Below are 27,814 nucleotides of genomic sequence, written 5' to 3'. Positions count from 1 at the left end.
AGGTGCTGTCACGTGATGATCCAGCCCTCCCTTTTGCTCTCTCTCACCAGCTCAGCGCACTGACGTGTCCCGGGGAGTCGGCACAGTCTGACCCGGGAACCACTTAGAAGACTCGTTTCCATCCCCTTTCCCACCCCCCAAATAAATAACATAACAGGAAAGCCTTTATTCCTTTCTCTCTCCTCCTCCCCAAAACTCACTCCCCTCAGTAACGAGATGGAAGGGAACGTGTACGGTGCAGCCAAGGCGGGCGGAGCGTTTGACTTAAAGAACTTTCTGCAACAACCGCAGACTATTAGCCGGATCGCTAGCTGGGTGAGTTTGGGCTGAACGGGCTTTTGTTGTTGCTGTGGATCCTGGTGGGCGGGGGAGTGGGTCAGACAGTGCTTTTTTTTTAAAACTTCCTCTGGTTTAAATAGTTTTTCCTGAAATTGATAAATAGTCTGTGGGAACGGAAACAAAAGTCAGGAAGTGAAAGAGACCCGAATTAAACTGCAGCCTTCAAACTCCTGTAAATAGGATAATAAAAGTGTCTTTTAAAAAAAAAAAATTGCATTGTGATTTTTGTTGCTGCTTTTTTTCCTTTACGGTCAGGCCCAGAATAGGGCGATAGCCCCTGTTTCTCCAGCCGTCCTCTTTCCCCAAGCACTTCCGCATCGATTGGCACTGGGGCATCACATGCTCCGCGATCCAGCTCGAAACTCAAGAGCGGCGCTAAAAGCGAAACCAACAGGCACAATCTTGCTGTGCACTGGAAAGGAAGGACAGGACAGCCCCCTCCCCCCTCCAAAAAAAAAGTTTCCTCCAGTGCGAACATTCTGTCCAAATGCGAAACCAGGGTCATTAACAGCGAACAGACCGGAGAATTCTGCCAACCCCCCTCTCGGAACGGATCCTGCTGAGAGCTTCCCGAAATAAAACTAGTTTTGTGCCAGAAACATGGCTGCTGCCCAGAGTGACCTCATCCCTCCACCAGCCCTGCCTGGTCTGAACTTGCAGCCTCCCAGTGGACATGTAGCTGAAAAAATGTGTTTTCCCCCCAAAATAAGAGAAGCCCAAGTTTTTGTTCTACAGGTCTTGTTGCTAATTTCGTAGGCGGTGCCTAATAAGCCATGTCGCCTTGCTGTTTCCTCAGTGTTTTTGAAGAGGCTCTGTGACCTAGTTCTGGATAATCTTTTTACAAAGTGTGGCTCATGGTAGCAGCCCAGGGTGTTACACACCGGTTGTAAGATGGGTGAATGATGTGGCATCTTATTATGGGGGTTGTGACGAGTTGTTATTGAATGCTAAAATTACATTGGTAACTTCTATGTGGTTTGTTTGTCCTCTGAAACCTTTAGCAGAATGTTGCCCTTTGCCCTGATTTTTAAGCCTGTTCAGTTGCCTTTATGGGTTATATCTGGTTCAAGTTTAATACAGTGTGGCAATTTAGGATCCTCCCCTGTCCCTATCTAACCCACCTTCCCAGCCCCTTACTGCCTTGTGCATTCTTTGCACAGGCATTTGCTGCTTGCCATTTATTTGTCCCTCATGCTGTGGTTTCTCTTCAGCCTCTGATGTATGGTGGGGCTGTAGCGCATGACTTGCTGCTCTTACTCTGGAGCCTGTGCTAACAGGTACCAAACTCAAAAATTACATCAAGCAATGATTCTCTGGCAGTGACCTGTTGGGACTCCTGTCAGTTTCTTATTAATCTTACTTGCAACTCTAAATGTTTCCACCATTTTTGTACATTTGCTCCCAGTACATTATTTTTAGAAGTTTGCTTCTTGTATATGAACTTTTCGCTTTAGGCAATCTGTTTAAAGAGTGCCCAGTGTTTGCAGCAACCAAGGGGACTTTGAGATCAATTGTTCGATTTCCACCCCTCCCTCACATCTCTCCTGCTGGAGACTGTGGTAGAAAAACTGCAGGATGAGAATGGAATAATAAAAAGGTGAAATCGGAAATTAAAAAAAAAAGGAAATGCTGGAAATGCACACCAGTTAGTCAGAATGTGGAAAGAGGAACTCTGAGCTGTGTTCCTGTCGACCTGTACCACTGCCTGTTTCTCATGCGTTTGGTTTTACTTTAATTTTAAAATTTCAAATATCTTGTGCTCCACTAGCCTGTCTGTTGCCTAACTTATTTTGCTTTTTCTTTAGGGGATGTCACTTTACATCTTTGTTCACTGTTTTCTTATTTAGTTTATTTCTCTGCTCCTCCATCTTTGATAGCTTTCTCCATTATTTTCTACCTGAACGTGTTACTCCCTCAACCTTTTGTTGCTTTCTCAGGAAACTGGGTGTTATCTCTCTTTCCTCTTTGATAATCTCCATTGCTGCAAAGGAAAATGACATCACTTTTGCTGGTTCCTGGCTCACTATTTCTAATTTCCTAATCTAGTCCCGGTCCTTGGGCTTGTTCCCTTATTTAACTGAACTTAAATTCCAACTTAAAAAGCAGTTGGTGTGATACTGATGATCTACCATATTAAATAAATACTACTGATGATCTACCATATTAAATAAATACTACAGGTATTAATTTCCAAGTATCTGGGGAGGCATCGCATTACTGAACCAGCTCTTTCCACTGTTGGTGGAGTGAGATGAATGAATGGCTGGCTTCAGGACCGACAGGAGTTACTACAGGGCAGCTGTGACATTATAGCAGCCTTTAACAAAGTTCTAAAAGGAACTCCTTTTGAAATAAAGAAATGAGAAGATGTAGGATGCTTCTGCATGTAGGCCACACCTTGAACTTGAGACCTTCCCCCACTCCCCGAGGAAAAATATTATTGCTCGTGTATAGGATGCACCTCCAAATTGAACTTTTTCTTGATTTAAAAACTCCAGCCTAAATGTCAGTTAAAAAGATAATTGAATTTCACTTTTGTGATGTTGCAGTATATGGAAACTGAACTTGGCTTGAACTGAACTGAAACTGATAACCTAACCGTCGCTAGGAAAGGTTCCAGTCGCGTTCCCGAAGAGTAATGTTGTTAGTACAGAATGGCACTTGATGGTTAATCAGCTTTTGAAACCATGTGCGTCTCAGTGAGAGGTGGTGGTGTTGAGGAAGTGTTTTTTGTTGTAACCAATTTCTGCACTGCACAGTTTTGCCACAGTGATCCACCTCTTTGTTATACAATTAAAAAGTTAAATTCCATATTTTGTTGCTTGCTCACAGTGTAAAAGTCTTACAATCACACACAATAATCTTTGGTTTTTATCTTTGCTTCTCTATGCAGTGTACTCTTTCTTGAATGGGTGCACTAAAACAAATAAACTGTAACTAATATAACTTTTAAATAAAACTTAATAAATTAAATTAAAATTGTGTTGGCCGGGGTGATGATGCACTCCAGTCCCACCGGCTGCGGAAGGCCTCGAGCATGCCACGTGCTCCATCTCCAGGGCCACCCGGGCGCGAACGTGGCCGCCTCTATGCAGTGTAATGTAGACGGTGGCTGCTGTTAGATTGGGCATGATGTCTGTCTGCTGTTGGCAACGTCAACATGGTGAGAGCCAAGCTCTGAACTGGGCCATTTTTTCTACCTAATTTTCTCCCCTCCACTCCTGAAGACAGTGACTCATACTGGGGTGCTGGTCCACAAATGTTGGCAGCAACCCTCCCAAGTAGCCATTTTTCACATGACCCTGGGCAGTGAGGGTTAACCGACTAATTGTTCTCCATGGCCTTGTCTCTCCCTATCTCTGTAACCTCCTCCAACCCTCCGAGATCTTTGCGCTCCTTCAATTCTGGCCTCTTGCGCATCCCCGATTTTCATCTCTCCACCATTGGCGGCCATGCCTTCAGATGCCTAGGCCCTAAGCTCTGGATTTCCCTCCCTTAACCTCTCTCTCTCCCCACCGCCCCTCCTTTAAGGAGCTCCTTAAAACCTACCTCTTTGACCAAGCCTTTGGTCACCTGTCCTAATATCTTTTTGTGTGGCTCAGTGTCAAATTTTGTCTGATCATGCTCCTGTGAAGTGCCTTGGGACATTTTTACTACTTTAAAGACACTGGCCCATATTTCCCGATCCCTACGGGTGTGTACGACCTGTAGGAACATCGGAAATGCTGGTTTCAGGCATGCCCAGCGCCTGCGCTGAAAACTGGCATTTCTTGACACATCCTCCGCCTGCCCTGGAGAAGGGCCTTTGCGGGGGGAGAGTTCCGCTTTCTGCAGAACTTCCGCCTGCTGAAATCACTTTAAAAAATCTTATGCCTGGTAAAAGCAGACGTAAGGCCTGCTTTTACCAGCATAAGAGTTTTTAAAAAAGTTTTAAAAAAAACTTTCACTCATATATAATTTTAAAATACTTTTTAAAAAAAAAGTAAGTTTATTTTTAGCCCTGTAAAAACCTTTAATTTAAAAAAAAAATTTAACTTTTGTTTAAAATATTTAATGTAATTTTAACTCATTTTAAAAACGTGATGGTTTTTTAAAAATCTATTTAATGTTTTTTCAGTGATCCCCATTCATACTTTTGACTGGTCTATCCTTCAAAAGTATGAAGGGAGATTCCCTTCTCCTATTGGCTTGCCTGGCCCACGTGATCCCAGGGACGCTTGCGAACCACATGCGCCCCTGGGATACGTGGGCCCTGCGTATTTCAACTGCGGAGAGGCCCAGGATCGGAAATGGCCGGACCTCAGCAGCTCTCGGGTAAGGGCGCAGATTTTTTCCCGATGGGAGGCCTCCGCACGCAAGAAGCCTCCTATCGGAAATTACGGGCCACTATATAAATGCAAGTTGTTGTGCATCAGCCGTTCCAGCTCTCCACATGTACACCTAGGGGTCAGTGGATAGTGATCAGGAATGAAAATCCCGATTGACTATTACCAACCTCCAACCCAGTTGTAGCACCCTCGCCACTTCCCCAGCTGAGATCTGCCAACTCAACCCAACCCAGGTATTGGACTGTGTGCCTCAGTCCTACACCAGAGACTGCACTTACCCATCAGTGAGACCCCCCACATTGGCCCTATTGTAAAGTTAACTCATCTCCTGGTTTAGTTTCTTGATGGATCTGCCGTTGGATTTGCCTCTGCCTTGTTCTGTTGTGAAATGAAGCTGAACAGTCTGATGCTGACGGAGAGATGGGGAAATATGTGGCTGCAGGTGCTGGGAGTCGGTATAAACTGCATGTAGTGGCAGCAGCATTACATTCTGCCATGAGAGAGAACCTTCCCTTACAATTCTTACTCGTCAATAACTTTATTCTTTTATGTATGTTTTAAGAGTACAGGAAACTTTTTTTATCCGGGACCGGCGTGGTGCCGGTTGATCAAAAAGTCCGGATTACAGAGAGGTATACTTACTAAGGTATGAGAGCCCCGTACACGGCCACAGATCCAGGAATCCCTGTTGCATGGCAACAGGTGCAGGAACCCCGGTTGCACGGCCACAAGTGCAGGAACCCCGGTTGCACGGCCACTAATCTGAAGTAAAACTTACCTGAACCTACTCCTGAATTTTGCCGGTTAAGAGAGATTTCTGGTTATTTAGGCGCCGGTAAAAAGAGAGTTTCCTGTATTGAGAATGCTGCTAATTTCTTTCAGACTATTTCTCCATAATTAAATGTTTTCTATGATGCAGCTGCAGGTTTAATCATCAGTGACATGCCCGGGTTACCCAGGGGTTTATAGGCGCATGCACAACCATCTTGGGACAGGACCCAGGAGGAGGAACTGTTCTGAATTTCTATCCTGTACTTGCAGCAATGGCTTTTGTAAACTGAGAGATTGCAGCTATCTGGAAAGGTTGAACAAGTTGGAGCTTTTTTTCTTTAGAAAAGAGCAGACTTGGAGGAGACCTGATCGAGGTCTTTACAATTCTGAATGGGTTGGACAGGGTAGATGTGGAGAGAACGCTTCAACTTGTGGGAAAATCCAAACTAGAGGCCATAAATACAAGATAGTTACCAATACATCCAACAGGCAAATAAGGATAAATTTCTTTACCCAGAGTGGTTAGAATGTGGGACTCGCTACCACAGGAAGTCGTTGAAGCAAATAGCTTTGGTGCTTTCAAAAGGAAGCTAGACGAGTACTTGAGAGAGAGAAAGGGGAATAGAACGATATGCTGAAAGGCTGAGATGAGGTAGATGGACTGGGAGAACACTTGTGTGGAGTGTAAACACTAGCACAGACTAGTTGTTTCTGTGCTGTAAATTCTATGTCAATACTTCTCGCACTATTGTCTGTCACACAGCCTTTTTGAAAGTCACTAATGTTATTACTCTTGAGCCAGAAGATGAGAGAGAGCAGGGCAAAGTGATCCATCTTCAACACCTTTCTCCCCCCCCCCCCCCCCCCCCCCCCTTCCCATTCCTTACCTTTAGGCCTCAGCTAGGTTTTGAGGTTCCCATACCTTATTGGATGCTCACAATAAGGATAGGCTGTATTCTCCTTGAGGCCAGGCCAGATATGGCCATAGCAAACTAGTCGGAGCTGCCGCATATCCCGCTTGCATCTTCTGCTCAGCAGACTTCTTGGCTGTTGCCTTGATGGCAGCTCATTAAAGCACTTCGCTCCTGCACTCTGGAACTCCCTACCTAGTTCCTTCTGACTGGTTACTTTCCTTCCTGCTTTTAAAATCCTCCTCAAATCCCTTTTCTTCAAACATGCCTTTGGTTCCCAAACACAATGCTCTGAACTTTCCCCCTCCTGATTTGCTGCACTGTTTTGCTCTCCTAATGTTAAGTGACTTGAGCTGTCTTCCTGCACGTGAAGAGCACAATAGAAATGTAAGTTGTTTTGTTTGGGGAAAAGACTTGGAAATTTCCATTGAAGACTCCAAGGATAACATTTGTCTTTTGGCCCATAAATTGTATGTAATGACTTCAGTAAGAATACACGTTACATTGTAGCACAAATTCAAATTACTTTACACTGCATGACCAGACACCAAATCTCTCCCCCCCCCCCCCCCCCCCCCCTCAAAACAAGTAAGAAAGAACTTGCATTTATATTGGACCTTTCACGATCTCAGGATGTCCCAAAGTGCTTCACAGCCAATTAAGTACTTTTGAAGTGTAGTCACTGTTGGGGAAACATGGCAGCCAATTTGTGTGCCACGACACAGAGAACTCTTCGAATCGTGCCATGGGATCTTTAACGTCCCTCTGAGAGGGAAGACAGAGCCTTGGTTTAATATCTCATCCGAGAGGGCAGCACATCCGACAGTGCAGCACTCCCTCAGTACTGCACTGGAGTGTCGGCCTAGATTATGTGCTGAAGTCTCTGGAGTGGGGCTTGAACCCACGACCTTCTGACTCTGAAGCGAGAGTGCTACAACTGAGGCAAAGCTGGTACTTAATAATTTGAGATCATCCGTTCTGATTCTGCCTGATGTTGACCTACTTTGGTTCCAGTACTAGCTGTGCCGTATAATGTCCCACAAATATTCCTGATGCCTTAATTGTTTATCTTTCAACCCGCCCCCCCCTCCCCACCCATATTGCATGTGGCTGCTATTGTTCAAAACTGCATCTCGCTCAACCTTTTATTCCCATCACCACGCTGGAACATTGTGCACTAACCACAGCAGGTGGAAGGGGAGCAGAAGAGAGAATTATACACACGAGTCCGCTTGTCATTTTCTGCCATGGCATTCCTATCCTGCTGTAGCCCTGCATTTTTATGGTTATGTAGGCTTGCTTCCTAACTTTGATAGTAAAGGTGACGTAGCTGGGGATCGGGTCAAGTGTCCAGTTCTCTCTACATCAAAAAAATTATATATAACCTCGTGTCTGGCCTGTGTTCAATGTTATTGGAATGCAAGCATCATGTGTGTTTCTGCACATCATGATAAACAGTCGATGAGAAAGTGCTGGCAGAGCTGTGGAAACGGATACAGGGAGATGTCATGTGGCGTGCACGACGTTCAAATTCAAATCTAGGTTCCTGTCAGGAGGGTTGCCAACCCTCCAGGGTTGCCCTGGAGTCTCCCGGAATGAAAGATTAATCTCGTGGCCACTGCTGCGAGCGACCCAGGAGAAAAATCATCGGGGCATTACAAAATATTGTGGTGTTTTCATTTTCTCTGGAGACTTTTGTTTATTAGTTATGAAAATATTGGAGGTGGGAGGGGGAGTGGGTGGGGCATTTGGCGACGAGAGGTCACGTGATGAAACTTCCAGGAATATGTCCAACCGAAGTTGGCAACCCGATGTGTCAATGAATAACACATTAGATGAAAACACAAAACCCGAGTGCTGCCAGTGTCTTTTTGAAACGTTGAGCTGTGATCATTGATCTGGCCAAGGGTTTACGCGCTCCTTGGCTGCTCAATGATGAACGAAGACTGTAATTTTAGGGCTTCAGATAACCCCTCAGACCTCGAGCAAGCTCTGGTTAACGATGCCGTTTGAACTGCCAGATTAAATAACAATCTTGTAGTCTATCTGTCTAATTTTTCATCATGCACATTACTGTCTGGAAAATTAAAGTATGCTGACTTTGAAATAGTTATCACGAGTTGCAATTGGTTGTAATAGAATTATATTGTGGTAATGTAGTTAAATTCTAAATTAATTAAAGCCCCAGTCTTTAGATAACTTGCCAATTAATACAGTCTAATTCTGTAAGTGATGTTCCAGTTCTTTTAAACTGTTTCAGACTGTCTAATTATTCAGAATATTTCGCATGATTATAACACTGTGCTTGAGCTATGCATTTTGCAGGTTTGTTAACAATATTTTCCTGAATGAATGATGCACATTCTGAAGTGAGTTCCTTTTTTAAGTGTCTAACAGTTGTATAAAACATCATGTTGTTTTGGCCCAAGTGTCAGCCAGTGGCTCAGTTGGTAGCACCCTTGCCTCTGAGTCAGAAGGTTGTGGGTTCAAGTCTCACTGCAGGGACTTGAGCACAAAAATCTAGGCTGACACTCCCCGTGCAGTACTGAGGGAGCGCTGCACTGTCTGAGGTGCCGTCTTTTGGATGAGACAAACCAAGGCCCCGTCTGCTCTCAGGTGGACGTAAAAGATTCCATGGCACTATTTTGAAGAAGAGCAGGGGAGTTATCCCTGGTGTCCTGGCCAATATTTATCCCTCAATCAACATCGCTAAAAACAGATTTTCTGGTCATTATCACATTGCTGTTTGTGGAAGCTTGCTGTGCACAAATTGGCTGCTGCGTTTCCCACATTACAACAGTGACTACACTTCAAAAAGTACTTCATTGGCTGTAAAGTGCTTTGGGACGTCCAGTGGTCATGAAAGGCGCTACCTAAATGCAAGCTTTTCCCCTTCTTCCTCATATATATTTTTCTTTAAAGGTCCAAACTCATTGTTAGGGTAGGGTTCACGGGTACCACCAGCCTCTGCAGTGACAATTCTTCAATAGGTAGTAACTGTGGGCTGTCTTTTCGACCGAGGAGAGCATCAAGGCTGAGCTGGTCCTGCGCTCTCGCCCGATGTGCTTTGTCCAGCTGACCGCACTGTGTGGAAAATCATGAGCAAGAAAAGGCAGTGCATTAAACATGAGCCACCCATTGCTAGATTTCTCCCAGATATGACCATATTTTATACATTAAATGACTTTGGTGTAAAAGTAGGGCAAGCTACACCGCTGTTGTAATTTAAACCGGTTTCCTGACTGACTATGGGGGAGTGTGATACAAAGATTTAAATTTTTAACCCCAGTGTGTAGACTATCTGACCCAAATCAGCCATTTTCTGTCGGCGCTGAATTTGAGAGCCGCAGAGTGCACACCTGAGAATGAGAGCGGGCAGAGCTCGAGTGTTCAAGACTTCCACAGCCTTGTACACTTCAGTGCACAACTGATGAACTCATTCAGGAGCCTGAGATACTAATTTGGGATTAAATGGCAACTGTGGAAATGCAATTTTGGTTAAGAACAATTTCTTTGGAACGCCTGAAGTTTGTGAAGCAGTGTGTGTCAACGGTGAATGTTTTTGAATTATTTTGACCCACACCAATTTTTAGATGTGACATTCTGATCTGTAGCTGTAAGAGTGGGGTTTGCACCATTGATCACCAGTTTATGCATTGTGTGTCTTGGAGGTTGCATTGTAAAGTGCTTGGAACAGCCTGAGGTCATGGAAGGCACTATATAAATACAAGTCTTTTTTTCTTTGTGCATAATAATTTTGCTTTTTGTATTTTTTTTTTTGTTTCTTCCAGATCTTCTCAATAATCGTGTTTGGCTGCATCATCAGTGACGGTTATATAAATGTGCATACGACTCGAGCCCTGAAATGCAGCTTCAATCAGAATGCGGACGCCTGTCACTATGGTGTTGGAATTGGTGTGATTGCATTTCTCATCTGCATAGTTTTCTTTGCTCTTGACATCTATTTCCCTCAGATCAGCAATGCTAACCAACGCAAGTACATCGTTATGGCTGACCTTGGAGTTTCAGGTAGCGAGACTGCAATAAAATGTGGGCTGTAATAGGGAAAGCTTTCTGTAACACTTTTTGCCAAGGACAGGCTTCACGATGTTAGTTTCTGGGGCTGCCTCATACAGTTAACTTACTATCGTATCCACACTGAAGGATTAAGAACAGAAGAAATAGGAGCAGGAGTCGGCCATTTGGCCCCTCGAGCCTGCTCTGCCATTCAATAAGATCATGGCTGATCTTCTACCCCATCGCCACTTTCCTGCACTATCCCCATATCCCTTGATTCCCTTAATATCCAAAAATCTATCGATCTCTGTCTTGAATATACTCAACGACTGAGCCTCCACAGCCCTCCTGGGGTAGAGAATTCCAAAGATTCACCACCCTCTGAGTGAAGAAATTTCACTTCATCTCAGTCCTAAATGGCCGACCCCTTTTTTGGAGACTGTGACCCCTGGTTCTAGACTCCCCAGCCAGGGGAAACATCCTCCCTGCATCTACCCTGTCAAGCCCTATAAGAATTTTGTATGTTTCAATGAGATCACCTCTCATTCTTCTAAACTCTAGAAAATATAGGCCTAGTCTACTCCATCTCTCCTCATAGGACAATCCCCCCATCCCAGAAATCAGTCTGGTGAACATTCGTTGTACTCCCTCTATGGCAAGTATATCCTTCCTTGAGTAAGGAGACCAAAACTGTACACAATACTCCAGGTGTGGTCTCACCAGGGCCCTATATAATTGCAGTTGACATTAACGGTGACATCATTTGTTTACCAAGTGATAATCAGAACTGTGAAAACTTAAATATATCAGTGTCTCAAATTACATGAACTGCCCATGAACAAAACCCTAGGACCCAAGCGTCCTGCCCGATTTTAAAGTTGGTCAGTGCACAGTACAGTTTGTAACTGAGCCACACAGATCCCTGGTTACTGTAATGGATTTCAGTCGGGCAGCAACGGTGCTGCTACACCAGGCCTTGCTGTACCTAGTCAAGGGCGGGGGGGGTGGGGGAATCATCAGCCAGGGTTCCAGGTTTGATCGCTATCTAGTGATGTGTGGAATGTGTGCGCGTGTGAGACAACAGGTTTGGACTGATCGCTACATTCCTTGCTCTTTTACTTTCCTCTCCCCTACCAGCAGCTCTTGTGTCTAAATGTGTCCATGATGAATGGCTACTTGGGTGAGGTACTAGAGGGTGGCTAGCACCTGTGGGTCAGTGCGCCAAGATCAGACACTGCCTTCAGAAGCAGAGAGGAAACTTGTGGGGGAGGGGAGAAAGGAACTTATGCGACTCCATCTCCTGTGTGGTGTTAACTCTTATTCACATTTTTTTTGTTGCTCTGGAGGTGCAATATTTCATTTAAGATTCAGGTATTTTTATTATTCTCAATTATTTGCATGATTTTTAAAGATTATCTTTTCTTTCCTCCCCTCCCCCATGGTGGATTTAATGGTTCTTGCTGAAGGTGTTATTGGTGTAACACTGCTCCGGGCAGTTTATCCCATCGTCGAGTCTCCAATGACCAATGCTTACAGCCATTGCCGTGGACATGACCGACTGATTCTGGCCTCCGCATCAAATTGCTTTGTAAACATTCTCCTGCATCCCTGCAGCAAACATCAATCCTGTCAGTGATTCAATAAAAAAGCCAACACCATTAACTGAGAGATTTAACAATTTAAAAAACTGCATCAAATATTGAAGTGTTTTTCTCAGTTGATGGTGCCTCTTTTTTGTAAATGTTCTGCCTGTTTGTCATGTCATGTCATGTGACATAAGTTATTGTGGTGCTTTCTTGGTCGTCTTGTCCCACTCGCTCCCACAACCTGTCCCTCTGTCTCGCACACACTGAATCTGTCAACAGGAGCTGGAGCTCCCCAGTACCCACGACCCAGAAGAAGTTTGCAACTCCGTGACCGAAGCAAAACTCAAGCCCAGGTCCCAGAGAGGAGTGGGCCTCTGTGGGGAAATTTCTTCTGGGCATTTGAAATGTTTTAAATAAGCAGTTTTTCATGGTTTATTTGCCAATATCCTTCATAAAACTGCCTAAATTAATTCCAAACATTGGATCTTCCTGACTAGCTCGTGGGATAAATTCATTGCCCGGTTTAGTGTTGTACCAGACGGGCAGAAAGGGCCCAGGTTTGACTCTTGGATTTTGCTGCTAATTGCCAGGGCAGCAATGGGGTTCTATTATTGGCCGGAGGAAGCAATACGGTTACTTATCAAATAATTGCATGCAGTTTTCATTTTCACTCGCCTATGCAGAAAGACACCGCAAAGGTACTTAGTAACAACATGGGGGACAGCAGAAGATTGTTGGCCCATCGAGCCTACTCTTCCAAACCTCCCTTCAATTTCCTTACCCTGATTCTAGGAATAATAGTCCTGCACCTCCTTTCTAACACCAGCTGTGGCTTTCTGTTCTACCTCCTCTGCTGATAATCTGATCCATCATCCACTTGCTTGAAAAAAAAAATGTTGCCCGGATTTCCCATTTTCCTTTTGACATTCTAGCTTTTAAAATGCTTCCCCTATTCCTCGAATCCTGTGCCTCAACGAAGAACTCTCCTCAATCCAAATTCTCCATACCAGAGAAAACCTTAAAGACCTCCCCCACCCCCCACATCCTCCTCCTCCTCCAGAAAGTAAAGCCCAAAGGTAGACCATCTTTCCTCCTAACTCGGTCTCCTTAAGTTCAACAACCAGCCTCACAGACCTGCCCTGGACTCCCTCAAATAAATTCACATTTCTTCAGTAACATGGAGACCAAAAACTGAACACTGCTCCAGATGCACCCTCACCAAGACCTGATATAACTTCAGGGGAGTCACCCCCCCCCCCCCCCACCCCCAGCTGTACATCAAGAATTTAATGCGGTTTCTTCACTGCCTGCAAGCACTGAGCTGCCCGTGTTAACAGCCAATCCACCAAAAACCCAGATCTGTTTCCTCGAGCACTTTGCTATTTCATATGTAATCTATATTCTTGCTTCTACCTACACTCATGATTAAATTCCATCTGCCATCACTGCCCGTGGCTCTAACCTGTCCCGATCACTTTGGATGATGACACTCTGATGACCATCATTGGCCACTGCACCTAGCCTGCTGTCCATTTGTAAACTTGGACACCTTGAATATTCCATCCTCCTAATTATTTATAAAAATGATAAACGACAATAGCCCCAACACTGGCAATGAGCTTCCACTGACTGCTCTACCTTTCAGCCACTTATGAAGGTATGAGAGCGGAATTGAGTAGAGTGGATTGGGAAAATAGATTAAAGGGTAAGACGATACATGATCAGTGGTGTACATTTAAGGAGTTATTTTACAACTTCCAAAAAATATATATTCCACTGAGAAGAAAAGGGTGTAAAAGAAAAGACAGCCATCCGTGGCTAAGTAAAGAAATTAAGGATAGTATTCGACTAAAAACAAGGGCATATAAGGTAGCCAAATCTAGTGGGAGGATAGAGGATTGGGAAAACTTTAAAAGACAGCAAAAAATAACAAAAAGATTGATTAAGAAAGGGAAGATAGATTATGAAAGTAAATTAGCAAAAAATATAAAAACAGATAGTAAGAGTTTTTATAGTTATATAAAAAGAAAAAGGTTGGCTAAAGTAAATGTTGGTCCCTTAGAGGATGAGACTGGGAAATTAATAGTGGGAAATATGGAGATGGCAAAAACACTGAATATTTTACATCAGTCTTTACAGTAGAAGACACTAAGAATATCCCAACACTGGACAAACAGGGGGCTAAAGGGGGGGAGGAGCTAAACACGATCAAAATCACTAAGGAAGTGGTACTCGGTAAAATAATGGGACTCAAGGCAGATAAATCACCTGGACCTGATGGCTTACATCCTAGGGTCTTGAGGGAAGTGGCGGTAGGGATTGTGGATGCATTGGTAATAATTTTCCAAAACTCCCTGGACTCGGCAAAGGTCCCGGCAGACTGGAAAACTGCTAATGTAACACCCTTATTTAAAAAGGGCAGTAGACAGAAGGCTGGAAACTATAGACCGGTTAGCCTAACATCTGTGGTAGGTAAAATTTTGGAGTCCATTATTAAGGAGACAGTAACAGGACATTTGGATAATCATAATTTAATAGGACAAAGTCAGCATGGTTTTATGAAGGGGAAGTCATGTTTGACAAATTTGCTGGAGTTCTTTGAGGAAGTAACATATAGGGTGAATAAAGGGGAACCAGTGGACGTAGTGTATTTAGACTTCCAAAAGGCATTTGACAAGGTGCCACACAAGATTATTGCTTAAGATTAAAAAATCACGGGATTGGGGGTAATATTCTGGCATGGATAGAGGATTGGCTATCGAACAGAAGGCAGAGAGTTGGGATAAATGGTTCATTCTCAGACTGGCAATCAGTAACTAGTGGTGTTCCGCAGGGGTCAGTGCTGGGTCCCCAACTCTTTACAATCTATATTAACGATTTGGAGGAGGGGACCGAGTGTAACATATCAAAGTTTGCAGATGATACTAAGATGGGAGGGAAAGTAGTGAGTGAGGAGGACATAAAAAACCTGCAAGGGGACATAGACAGGCTAAGTAAGTGGGCAGAGATTTGGCAGATGGAATACAATACTGGAAGGTGTGAGGTTATGCACTTTGGCAAGAAAAATTGTAGAGCAAGTTATTATCTTAATGGCAAGGAACTGGAAAGTACTGAAGTACAAAGGGATCTGGGGGTCCTGGTGCACGAAACTCAAAAGGTTAGTATGCAGGTGCAGCAAGTGATTAAGAAGGCCAATGGAATGTTGGCTTTCATTGCTAGGGGGATAAATATAAAAATAGGGAGGTATTGCTTCAGTTGTACAAGGTATTGGTGAGACCGCACCTGGAATACTGCATACAGTTTTGGTGTCCATACTTAAGAAAGGACATACTTGCTCTCGAGTCAGTACAAAGAAGGTTCACTCGGTTAATCCCGGGGATGAGCATATGAGGAGAGGTTGAGTAGATTGGGACTCTACTCATTGGAGTTCAGAAGAATGAGAGGCGATCTTATTGAAACATATAAGATTGTGAAGGGGTTGGATCGGGTGGATGCGGGGAAGATGTTCCCGATGATGGGTGAAACTAGAACTAGGGGGCATAGTCTTAGAATAAGGGGCTGCTCTTTCAAAACTGAGATGAGGAGGAACTACTTCACTCAGAGGGTGGTAGGTCCATGGAATATGCTGCCCCAAAAAGCTGTAGAAGCTACATCATTACATAAATTTAAAACAGAAATAGACAGTTTCCTAGAAGTAAAGGGAATTAAGGGTTACGGGGAGCGGGCAAGAATTTGGACATGAGTCTAGGTTCGGATCGGTCATGGCCCTGTGGGTAGCGGAGCGGGCCCAGGGGCCGTGTAGCCATATCCTGCTCCTATTTCGTGTGTCTAATTCTGTTAGATTCAGGAGATGGTTCTGTGATAGTGGATTGGCGGTTAGGATCAGATCAGCCATGATCTTATTGAATGGCGGAGCAGGCTCGAGGGGCCGATTGGCCTACTCCTGCTCCTATTTCTTATGTTCTTATCAATCCAGCCTAATACTTTGCCATCTATCCTATGGGCCCACACCTTGTGAATCAGTCTGTGGTGTGGGGCAGTGTCAAATGCCTTCCTGAAATCCAGATGGATAACCTCTACTGCTTCACCCCCATTCACTAGTCTGCAATCTCCTCAAAGAAATGCTGTAAATTGGCCAGACGTAACCTGTCCTTTCTAAACCCATGCTGGTTTTCTTGAAATACATCTTGTCCTTCCAGGTGCTCTCTTTTGCTATCATCTCATCAAAGTCTCGACCACTTTTCTCTGTAGTTAAGGTAAACCTCACCAGTCTGTATTTTGAGGTTTCATCCCTTTATTTTTTAAGGAATCAAGAGTCACATTTGCTACTTTCCAATCATTGGAATGTCACCCAGCTTCAATCAGCCATGGGATGTTGCGGAGGGGATTTGCAGTCTCCTCGGCCAATCCCATCAGCGCCATTGATTGAAATTGTCAGAGTCTTGTGTACCTTAAGCTCCCTAAATCTTTCCACCATGCCTTCCCTTCTGATAGCGTGGGGTTTCCTGTTTGTGTTCTCCCTTATTCTCTCCTCTCTCAACTCTGGCATCTCTTTTCTCACCCCCTCAGTGTTTTTTTTTATTTTTTAAAACCATCATCACAAAAGTAATCATTTAGGAATTCTACAACCTTTTGCTGCCTTTAGACACCAGTTCCCACTGTCACAGGTAAATGGTCCAACACCTCTCCCCCTGTACCCCTTTCTTGCTCCTGATCTATTTAAAGAATGCTTTGTCATCGTGCTTTATATATTCTGTTGCATTCCCCTCATATTCCCTCTTTGCGTCTCTTGCCAGTTCCTTGGCCTTTGCTTGATTTTAAAATTCTCCCTATCCCGTTCTTCCCTCTGTATTTTGAAATTTTTACATCCTTTCTTTCTCCCTGATGCAGTTCATGACTTTGCTTTTTATCTATGTAATTTTACTCTGCTGCTGGACCTTGGCTGTTTCAGCTAAAGTGCCTGTGCAATGTAAAAAAAAAAAAAAGTTCCTTTAAAACACTCCTATTTTCCTCCATCTCTTTCCCAATCTGTTCCCTTTTCATGTAGCATTTCATCTCAAAGACCTGCTTTCCTGAAATCCAGTTTGTAAATAGTTTTTAATCATCTGTTCCAACCTTTTAAAATTAACAACGTTATGATCAGTAGAGCTCCAAATGTTCCCTTGCCTCATCTTGGCTTATTATTCCCTCCTTATTAGTTGGGAGCAAGTCCAATATTGCCTCCTTCCCTTGTGCATTTCCTTGCTCACTGTTTAATATTCTTGAATAACTTCAGTGAACTTCCTTGTGTATACAGATTTTCCCCACTGTGAATCCTAGTTTACATGTGGGGAGAAACTGAACCCTGACCTTGGTTTGGGGACACTGGTGTGCATTCTCTCAGGATGTTCATTTAAACTGACGCTCCAGCAAGCCCATAGCGGACGAGTGGTATTGCTGTTCAGTATTGAAATGGTATGGTAACAAGCAGGGTGTGTACTCCTAGTTCAGTATCTGCATCGGAGCGAGTGGACTATTTGCTGACCGCTGTGTTTTGTTCAATTTAAAATCCATTTGATGCCGATTTCCATTTTGTGAAAAAAGCCAATGTCAAATTAATCTCGGCACTGGTGATTGTTTACGCTGGTTTGTGAGTAACTGCTGGCAGAAGTTTAACTGGTCTTGTTCTTCTCCTAGTCCTCTGGACGTTCCTGTGGTTTGTTGGCTTTTGCTTCCTCACCAATCAGTGGGTGTCCACAAATCCAGTTCCAGAAATAGGGGCAGATAATGCCCGGGCAGTCATCGCCTTCTCCTTCTTCTCCATTTTCAGCTGGGTAAGTCAAAGAGCTTGTTTGTACTGCAGTTTTCTTGACATATTAAAGTTGGTGGGTAAAGGTGACTTTAAAGGATATGGTAGATTTGTGTTAACAACAACTTGTATTTATATAGCACCTTTTGTAATGTAGTAAAATGTCCCAAGGTGCTTCACAGGTGCGATTATCAAACAAAATGTTGACACCGATCCACATGAGATATTAGGGCAGGTGACCAAAAGCTTGGTCAAAGAGGTAGGTTTTAAGGAGCGTCTTAAAGGAGGAAAGAGGTAGAGGCGGAGAGATTTAGGGAGGGAATTCCAGAGCTTAGGGCCTTGGTAGCTGAAGGCACGACCGCCAATGGTGGAGCAATTAAAATCGGGGACGTTGAAGAGGCCCGAATTAGAGGAGCGCAGATATCTGAGGGTTGTGGGGCTGGAGGAGGTTACAGAGATGGGGAGGGGCGAGGCCATGGAGGGATTTGAAAACCAGGATGAGAATTTTAAAATCGAGGTGCGCTGTTGATCTCTTCCAGCTCTAAAGAACCAACAGCTGTTTATCCACACACTTGCCCCTTATCTAGTTTATTGTCAATGAAGTCCTGTGTTTGATTAGCAGATGAAAATATCATAAAAGGAGAGATGTAATCTTCTGGAGACATGTTTTTAGGAAGCTTATCACAGATGATGAGGGCCTTTCCAGTTCCTGTAGACCCATCTTGTGGGGAGGGATAAAATGACACACTTGAATTCTGATTTACTTATTATAATTTTAATGTTATTTAGTGGCAAAGGGGTTAAACTGTTCAGAAATGTGTAATCCCTTATACAATTACGTATTTAAAAATACATCAATAGTAAACCAGAGTGGCTGAAACGGGGGGGGGGTAAACTACAGTAATTTAAAAAAAATAATAAAGTTTGCCGTTATTGATACCAGCTGGGTTTTTGACATTTTTAAAGTTAATTAAGTTGAAATTTAACAGATTGCTTCATTAAAAAGAAATTAGCCACGGTAGGTGATGAGGGTTTTTTGGGAACATAGATAAAGGTTAATCTCTGGTTGAACTGCAGAGCTGTGATTGACAATGGAAAAGGTGTTAAGGGAAGGTCGAGCACTTGTGGGCTGCTTGCTAGACTGGCTTTGTTAGAGGGAAAGCTAATTTACCTCGCATCAAAAGGATCACATAGTTAAAAGACTAGCAACTACGGCTAGTTTAGTTCCAGCCTGACATCTGAAGCAGACAGTAATTAGAAAGGTGTCACTCACTTAAATTTAGTTCTGTGGATAGTATTTTAAAGAGATAAATAATTCCATTTTGTTTCTTGAGGTATTTTGTATCTGTATTCATAGAATTACAAATATGTATATCTCATTCTTGAAATTGGGTGCATACCACCGAGATGTCAGTCTTTATCAGATTTTTGAAAGCTATAATAGAAAGAATTATTTATTTGGGCGGACTTTTCAATTCAGGTGTCTCCATCTGCCCGTCTGGTCGTAGAATCATAGACATTTATGGCACAGAAGGAGGCCATTCGGCCCATCGTGTCTGTGCTGACCGAAAAAGAGCTCTCCAGCCTCATCCCGCTTTCCCGCTCATAATCCGTAGCCCTGTAGGTTACGGCACTTCAAGTACTTTTTAACAACCAGTAGGTCATGTAACAAATGGTTATGGTCTCTTTAAGGGAGGGTTTTAAGTGTCCACTAGTATAAAAGTGATATATTCATGTCTCCTGACTCCATGAATCTCTGTGGATCAGGCTACTTCCCAAGTCAGCCACTTTGTATTGTTTGAGAGATCCGGCTAGCTTGGATCGTTTCCCAGTAATGTTCTTGCTAATTTGGGCCAGTCCGCAAGTGTTGGTGTGCGGCATATGCCGAGTTCCACAAGGACTCTCGAAGCCTGGGAAATAAAACGACTGGTTTCCTCAAAACCCCTCCTCAAACACAAGTCCATAAATCACACTCTCTTGCAAGAAGCCAAATACTGCGGATGCTGGAAATCTGAAATAAAAACAGAAAATGCTGGAAACACTCAGCAGGTCAGGCAGCATCCATGGAGAGAGAAACCGAGTTAACGCTTCAGGTCAATGACCCTTCGTCAGAACTCTGCCAGGTCTTCAACGCCATTATTTTTCGATCTAAATAAAGGGCAGTGGCGTGAGAGCTGGCTTAAAGGTAGGAAAATAGCGATCGCTATTGGTTTTAATTGGGGGTGGTGGCCAGATTTATGATTAACTTCTCACTGTTTTCGACGAGGGTGATGGAGTGGCGCATCAGGAAAATATGGAGTGACATCATTAATGGCGTAAGTCACTTACTCCATAATTTTCTCTCTCGCGCTGTTCAAGGGTCCTTAAGTTGTAGATGCATCATTAAATGGCGCAAGCCCCCAGAAAACTCAGCCATGTCAATGAAATGTACTCAACCTTGTGACTAGCATGACTTCCACCTGCCCCCCCCCCCCCCCCCCCCCCCCCCCATCCCAGTGATGAGGCTGATGTGCTGTGGCCACAATTTGGGATGAGATCGAAACCTGCTACTAAGTGTAACGTGGCAGGTGAGTGAGTTGGTGCTGTTTAACGGTCGTGTTGTTTGCCTGTGTTTGATCTCTGGCCGTGTAACAGCAGTCGTAGTCTGCTGTCGCATTCCATGTCCTGTGGTAGAAGGTAGCAGGGCTCTGTTTGACGGGGGGCCCGGAGGGAGGGTGTGCACATTTTGCTTCTGTCTGGGCACGTTGCAGACTCTGGCGGTACTGTTTCCTGGGATGGGGCAGTGGCAGAACAACTGTTCAGCTGGTCTGAAATTGCTGCCCCCCTAATAAAGCTCCTCGAGATGCAAGGTGAAGCCACGAGGGGGGTGTGGAGGGAGGAGACTAAATGGTGGCTCTCTTGAGGAAGGAAATCTGACCCTTTTATTTTTTTGAAAATGGTAATTAATATGTTCATATTTAGATTTTTTTACATATCTGAGCATTTTGAAGAAAGTGCGGCCACTGGACTAAACGTTCTCTAAGTCTACTCGCTGCGTAAAAGTGAAAACACCAGGGAAATGAAGTGTGCAGCTAAAGGAGTGAATAGTATTGCACGGCAAAAGGGATCGACACTGCACAGTCCTAGGCTCGGCTCTAAGCCCCAGTGTATGTTTTAATGATACAGGGATGTTTTTTCCAGGCTTTGAGTTCCTGATCTTAACTCTTTGCATTGCCTTCCGTTTAGGGGTTGCTGATTTGTTTTGCTTTCAAGAGGTATCGCATGGGCCCAGATGACTTCTCCGAGAGGTATACGGATCCGTCGCACGATTACCCGTCGTATCCCAACGTTGCGGAAAACTACCAGGAGCCGCCGTTTGGTAGCACTGCCCCGTCAAACTCTGAGGAGTACAAGCCACCTACGTACTAAACCAAAGTGAGCAGTTCCCCGCAGCTCCTCTGGAGTGCGAGGCAAGCTGAACCATGCACAGTGACGAGCTGAAACAGACATTGCTGTCGCTATAACAATCGTTTTTTCAATTTCAGGGTGCGACCTTTCCCCCCCCCCCCCCTCTTCCCCTTTATCTGGCCCCCTGCGAAGTGGGTATTCTGCTGCTAGACTTCCTCCCAACACCACTGGCCACCAAGAGGTGTGTGTGTGTGTCTCCTCACTCCGCCACGAAGGGAGGCCTGTGCTCAGCATCTCTCGGCAGCAGCACAGCTGAAAGGGGGAGCCCGTTGTACAGAGCAACTCTTCTCACAACCCCCTCTTTCCCTCCCCTCTTTTCCCCCCCCACCCCCCCCCCCCACCTCTTCTAAAAGCCTGCCTTTCAACATGAGGTCCTGTTCACCCAAACGCCTGCCCGCTCCAAGCAAAGGTTTCCAGTGTCACCAAACCACGTCCCATTCACTCCTGGTGCACAGACTTGTTGTTTGAATAGTATTCATTTTGATAACCTGACACAATGCCAAATTAATGTTTTAGGACCAGCTTCTGACTTCACGGTTGTCGCTAGCTAGACAACCGTTCTTTTTCTTGTTTTTAATTAACTGGGTTTAAGGGCAATTTCTACACGGAATATGTAACTCGCAGGTGCCCACCACTTCAATACTGTATGCATTGCAGAACCTAGCCTTCAACTGTTGGGATGGGATGCTCACCTCCATGAAGTTGGCACATTTCCACTTGGGTTGTCCAAGTTTGGGAACTCACTGGCTTGGAGTACTGTGACTCAGATCTGAGTTTGGCAAGGGCACCATCAGCAACAGCTCTCTGGGGGAAACCACCTAGTCCCAGTGCCAGCAGAGACACCAAAACCCTCCTCTGGGTGTAGTCTCACTCGGTGCCTGCGGCACTTGCCTCAAATCATTTGAACTCTGCCCACCCTTGTGAGCAACGTGCCTTAGCATTGTCCGTCTGCATGGACCGTCCTCTGATATTGAGGAAGGTTTTTGGGCAGTGGCAGAAATGTGGTTTTGTATTAGTGAAGTGCACCAGATCACCATGCACTGTTGCTTTAAAGTTGCATTTGAGCAACAGTGCCAGGAAAACACGCAGAGTTGCCCCGTTGCTCATTGCAACCTGCAGTGTGTAAAAGGGGGGGTGAACTTTGCAACAGTAGAATTGGCACATGTACACACTATAAAGGGGGGGGGATAAGTGAAACAAATTCTAGTGGGTGCAAGCTCAGGGTAAAACTTCCTATAAAGCAGCACAAATCAACGCTAAATCCCACTCGCACAGAATAGTGCAGGAGATGGACGTGTCACACTGGTGCTGACGGGATTGGTTTTGAGGCTGGGGCTTCAGGCCATTGTTGGTACAAGGAGCTTTTACTCTACATTAAACTTGGGTTATCCGTGACCTGTCATCGGCCAAGGAGCTCTCAACTGGATGTAAAAAGTGGAAGAGTCTTTCATACTCGCAGTGACATCCCTCAACTTAAGTTTGACGCATTCAGCTTAACATCCAGAGAAGGGGGATATATCGAAGTAAAGTGATTGGCAAACATTGCTCACCTGAAGCATAGGAGGGCTACAGTAAGATGGAATACTTATTTTTCTGTATCCGAGCAAGTGCAGGTTTGTAAGAGTTAATGGGAGGTTTGTGGACAGAGTATGGGATGGAGAGTTGGTGAAGTGTATTGAATCTGCCCACTCTAACTGTAATTAGTTAAGAGAATAAAAAAAATGAATATGGTGCCAATATTGGAAGATGGATTTATGGTAATATTATAACCTGGGTGCAGAGGCTTAGCTGAAATACTGTCTCCAATGTAGTGAATTTAGGTCTGCCCTTCAACAGCCCTTTATAAATCCATTGCCATTCTGAGAAGCATTTCAGTGACTTTTGCTGCATGTGCTTTGATCAGAAACATTACAACAGGTTTTTAAATTAGCGGAGTGTGACACCTTTTGAGTTTTAAAATTAGTTTTTAGAGTTTGTGGTGATTTCTAATGTATGCAAATCGGTAGTGAGTTGGGAAAGATTCCGTCCCTTTTTCCAGTTCTAATGGTGTTCATGTTCATCAGTACCCAGTGTTTTTACACAACTGAAAAGGATGCCAGCAGCAGATTTAGATCATTTCATCGCTCTCCAGCCAAGACCTTTTGATGGTACAATTTTCTGCTGAGTTTTCCCAATGTCCCGTCGTAACTTTGATGGAAACTCTGTAGAAATGGAGTAAAACGGCCCTTTACGCAGTTTCTCCTTGTTTTCCATTAGGGTACTGCCAAAGTTGCAGTGGGTGTTTGGGAGAAATCGTGTGGCAATTTCAGGCATTGATCTCCAGTGTAAATAGCACAAGGCCTTGTGCACTTGAGCTTGTGAAAACAAGATTCCATTTGGTGTTCTCATACTTCACAAATATTAGACCCATCAATATCCGGCTAGATAAGGTGGCTACAGTTTAAAGCCTTTTTGAACTTCTAATATCTGTGCCCCATGTAATTGGACTTGACCATTGGCAAACCTTTGGGAAATTGTGAGGTAGACGCTGTCCCAATCACTTAAGTTATGTAATTGATTCATTAATTCCTATGAAATATGTTCCCAATAAAAGAATTCTAATAGAATGAAGCTGTTAAATATCAAATATTACACATTTATGATAAAACCAAAAGTAACAAGCAAATTATTGTTCTTTGTGCTGTACATCCCTCGGGAATTAGTCCGTGCCCCATGTGTTGTACATCCCTCAGGAATTAGTCCGTGTGTCCCATGTGTTGTACATCCCTTGGGAATTAGTCCGTGCCCCATGTGCTGTACATCCCTCTGGAATTAGTCCGTGCCCCATGTGTTGTACATCCCTCGGGAATTAGTCCGTGTGTCCCATGTGCTGTACATCCCTCAGGAATTAGTCCGTGCCCCATGTGCTGTACATCCCTCGGGAATTAGTCCGTGTGTCCCATGTGTTGTACATCCCTTGGGAATTAGTCCGTGTGCCCCATGTGCTGTACATCCCTCGGGAATTAGTCCGTGTCCCCATGTGCTGTACATCCCTCAGGAATTGGTCTGTGTCGTTTCCCCCCCCCCCCCCCCCCCCAATCCCATATGTGCTGTACATCCCTCGGGAATTGGTCTCCATATGTCCCCATGTATTGTACACCACTCAGGACACCCTAGTCTTTGATCAAAAATTGAACTGGCCTTTTGCAAAAAGTTTAACACTTGTTCTGTGGTTTTTTTTGCTGGGAGCTTTGAGCAGCTTGGTATCCACTTGTGGTTCAGTTTGTCACATGCTTCAGTAACCTGTTACGGCATTGATGATGGGAGGGAACTCTCCAAATACACTCAGCGCTGGATATGAACTCATTGATCTGCTGGGTTTGATTGTTTCACAGCTGGAGTGCAAAGATTGAGTGCATGGATAAGGTGCTTATTTTGTGTGTTTTGTTTAATGTCAGTAGGGTATATAAACAAGGAGAGTGTACCTGCTGTGCCTTTGTGGAATTATTGCAAGGAATTTTAACTTGTAATTCTGCTGGATTCTTTGCAGTTTTGCAAGAGTGGTAACATGCTTATAGGCATCCGAACTATGTTGGATTCAGGACAACAGAAGTACTTTATTTACAGGTGTGCAGCATAGATCCCAACCTGAGCAAGCACTGTCCTTGCCGTATGCACAGTTCAGGTCATCATAACCCAGGGGAGAGTGACCTTCGACAGGCAGAGGTGAAATGTTATGGTTGGGGTGGCGGGGTGGTAATACTGGCGAAACAGTGTGCTGTGTGTGTGTGGAGGGGAATAGTAATCTAATTGGAGATCTGCTTTAGGTAGTTAGAATATAACCCACAGCTCTTTACATGCAATCTATCATTACAGCAGAGTTAAAAGGACTGGAGATGGGACGAGAAGCTTGTAACCTCTCCGTTATTGTGAAAAGGTTAAACTGAGGCCCTGTCTGTCTCAAGGTGGACATAAGATCCCATGGCACTATTTCAAAGAAGAGCAGGGGAGATATCCCCGGTGTCCTGGCCAATAATTATCCATCAACCGACATCACTAAAACAGACTATCTGGTCGCTATCATGTTGCTGTTTGCGGGAGTTTGCTGTGCGCAAATTGGCTGCCGCGTTGCCTACAGTACAACAGTGACTGCTCTTCAACAGTCCTTTGGCTGTAAAGCACGTCGAGACGTCCTGAGGCCATGAAAGACGTTATATAAAAGTTTTTTCTTTTATATTTCATCTGGTCTGTCTTTTGATCTGACACCAAAATCAAATTGGGAGTTTTGGGTGCAGCGTGTGGGAGGCATGACGTGCTGGAGAGGAAAGGTCTCGGTTGCTCCTCTGGCGACGGTGAAACCCGTCGGCTGCAGTATGTGCGGTGCCCAGTCATGATCTCGAGGTTTTCATTTGCATTAGGAACAAAAGCTTGTCTGTTCACTGATTATTTGCCATGGATTAGATGTTTTCTCCGCCCGCCCCCCCCCCCCCCCCCCTTTTGCAGGCTGCAGTGCGCTAGGACAAAGAAGACTGGATCCACTGCACAGTCTGAATATTAAAAGGAGATTTCAATTGCCTTTTATGTTCACATATATATTCATTAACAAAGATCAAATTTAACAACTTTTACAACCTGAACTTCTTCCAAAACCATACTAATCCATAAAAACAGAAAATGCACAGCAGGTCTGTCAGAATCCAAGAAGGTATATGGGTTAATGTTTTGGATGTGAACTCTCCTCAGCCTGAATGGTTAACATTTATCTTTCCTGTTGTGTATTTTCCGTTTTGCACTTTTTCTTTTTAATCTCTACTCGGACGTATTTATTTTTGTGCAAATGTTAGGGACTTGGGGAAAGGTGGCTGTCTGGAGCGCGCACACATCCCGGGCAGAATTATCGCTGCAAACAAGCTTCCTTCAGGGCAGCCTCTAAGTGTTTACGGAGTTGGAAGAGGTTATTTAGTTCTATGCATTAAAATGAAAATCTGCACAACTTCTGGGATCCAGTAATAAGGGATGGTAAGTTGTTACTTTCATTAAGTTAGATTTTTTTTCTTTTGTACCACTTCATATTCTGTAATTTGTTCAATAGCCAAAATCACTTTTGTAAAAGGATTCTTTTGTATTCTTTATTTACTGTATAAACTACTGAAATGGGCCTTTAAATGATAGGGAAATGTTATTTAGCTTTTGGTTCACTGTGGCATATATTGATCGAATGTAAGATAGCAATTGTAGTACATTTGGCAACGATTGCACTGGGAATGTGTTGTATAATTAACTAGATACTTGCTGCAAAGTGCCATTTGAAGTGATATTGGGATCAGACACATTATTGACGTTATTTCAGCGTTTAAGTTGAGGGGACTCTGGATTGGAGGCCATGTCTGCTTGCCAGCTGCAGGCTGAGCCCCCACTGCCACACCACTGGTGATGTGCAGGACCATGACTAGCTGGGACAGATCAAACGGACGGTCCGCTGTCTCGGTCGCAGCAGCACAGCGCATATCCCCACTGTACTACGATATGCGTACAGCGCCATAGAGCAGTACTTAAGCTAGTGAGAGTTGTCAGTTTTTAATCTCGGTGTTCACGTGTGCAAAGTATCTGCTGTGTGAAGATTTCACCTGCACCAGGCTCAAATGGACACTTTTTTTTTCCCTCTGCCTTGATTTTTTATGCACTGTTCAGTAGAAGTGAAAACCGTTGAACAGCTAGCCACCTGCTAATGCAATCAGCGCACACTAGCACAATTGGCTTTTATTTAAACGAGAATCTCCTAGGTTATTTCTCATACTTAAATGCGATCCGCAATGCTATATCCAACAGTTGACCTCCAATAGTATAGTTTTAAGCTAATGTTCAGCAGCCACCCTGTGTTCGGTCTAGTCATTGCTCCGCTGGAGTCCGCTTTATATCTGACTCCTGTTATTTATAGCAGTTGCAGACTGCCAAATGGTGAAAGTCTGTTTCATTTAGTTTCTGGGGAAGTGTTGTGGCTCATTTTTGCTCTTGCAGTCAGAGGGCTCTTCATGTAAAATGTATTCTAGGCCTGGGTTCCCACTTCTGATCACTATCCAGTAACCCCGCCCACTACCCTGCTGCTGACCAGTGCATTTGTGTGGGCATTGGGTGAGGAGAGGATCGGGCTCGGCTGTGATGTCCTCCAGAAGAACTTGCCAAAACCTGCGGAATGATACCTATGAGAGGAGGAAGAAAAATTATTTTTTAAAATTCACTATGGTGGAAGAGCATTGTATTTTAACGTGTTGTTCAGTTGCTGCGGTAATGTGGACAGCAAAGGGTGGCGTTTAGTGAAGAACGACCCTTGTTTCAAAATCACATGGGCTGTACATTTAACTACATACTACTTCCACAAAAAATGCATCCAAACCAAAGATTTTTTATTTACTATAGCTGATGTTGGAAAAACTGGTGTGGATCTCTTAACGTACACGCCTTGACCCTCTGTGTGGTGTGCCTTCTAATCTTTCATTGTTGATATTGATTGCATTGGAGCTTGCATAGCAATGTATCATTCTCTGTAACTTCAGTTCACACTGAGGCTTTCAAATAAAGCACGCAAAATGGTTATTGAGCACGGAGTGTTCAATCCATTGTACAAATAAAACCTTTTTTTTGAAAATA

General features: G+C 44.1%; 1 protein-coding gene across 2 annotated transcripts; it reads left to right on the top strand.

Moving 5' to 3' along the window:
• LOC147102887 (synaptogyrin-2-like) lies at positions 1 to 27,814 on the top strand. 2 transcript variants are annotated; one of them, XM_085963784.1, is made up of 4 exons: positions 1 to 315; positions 10,141 to 10,264; positions 17,629 to 17,765; positions 20,966 to 27,814. In XM_085963784.1, exons 1-4 carry the CDS (start codon positions 217 to 219, stop codon positions 21,146 to 21,148), a joined length of 543 nt encoding a protein of 180 aa, XP_085819910.1. In that variant the 5' UTR covers positions 1 to 216; the 3' UTR covers positions 21,149 to 27,814. The 2 variants fall into 2 exon arrangements, with proteins under 2 accessions (XP_085819910.1, XP_085819909.1); XM_085963783.1 differs by having other exon boundaries at positions 6 to 315; positions 10,141 to 10,378.

Source organism: Somniosus microcephalus, chromosome 21 (genome assembly GCF_052327205.1).
Source record: "Somniosus microcephalus isolate GS21.2 chromosome 21, FLI_Smic_1.0, whole genome shotgun sequence".
Classification (NCBI taxonomy): domain Eukaryota; kingdom Metazoa; phylum Chordata; class Chondrichthyes; order Squaliformes; family Somniosidae; genus Somniosus; species Somniosus microcephalus.
Note: the sequence above shows the minus strand (reverse complement) of the source record. Positions and strands in the feature narration are given on the sequence as shown.

Bases quoted from the DNA above. Each gene is read 5' to 3' on its own strand.
- LOC147102887 (XM_085963783.1), top strand. From the start codon at position 217: ATGGAAGGGAACGTGTACGGTGCAGCCAAGGCGGGCGGAGCGTTTGAC. The intron at 10,379-17,628 runs GTAGCGAGACTG...TTCTTCTCCTAG, and splicing joins GGCTGACCTTGGAGTTTCAG to TCCTCTGGACGTTCCTGTGG. The intron at 17,766-20,965 runs GTAAGTCAAAGA...CCTTCCGTTTAG, and splicing joins TCTTCTCCATTTTCAGCTGG to GGGTTGCTGATTTGTTTTGC.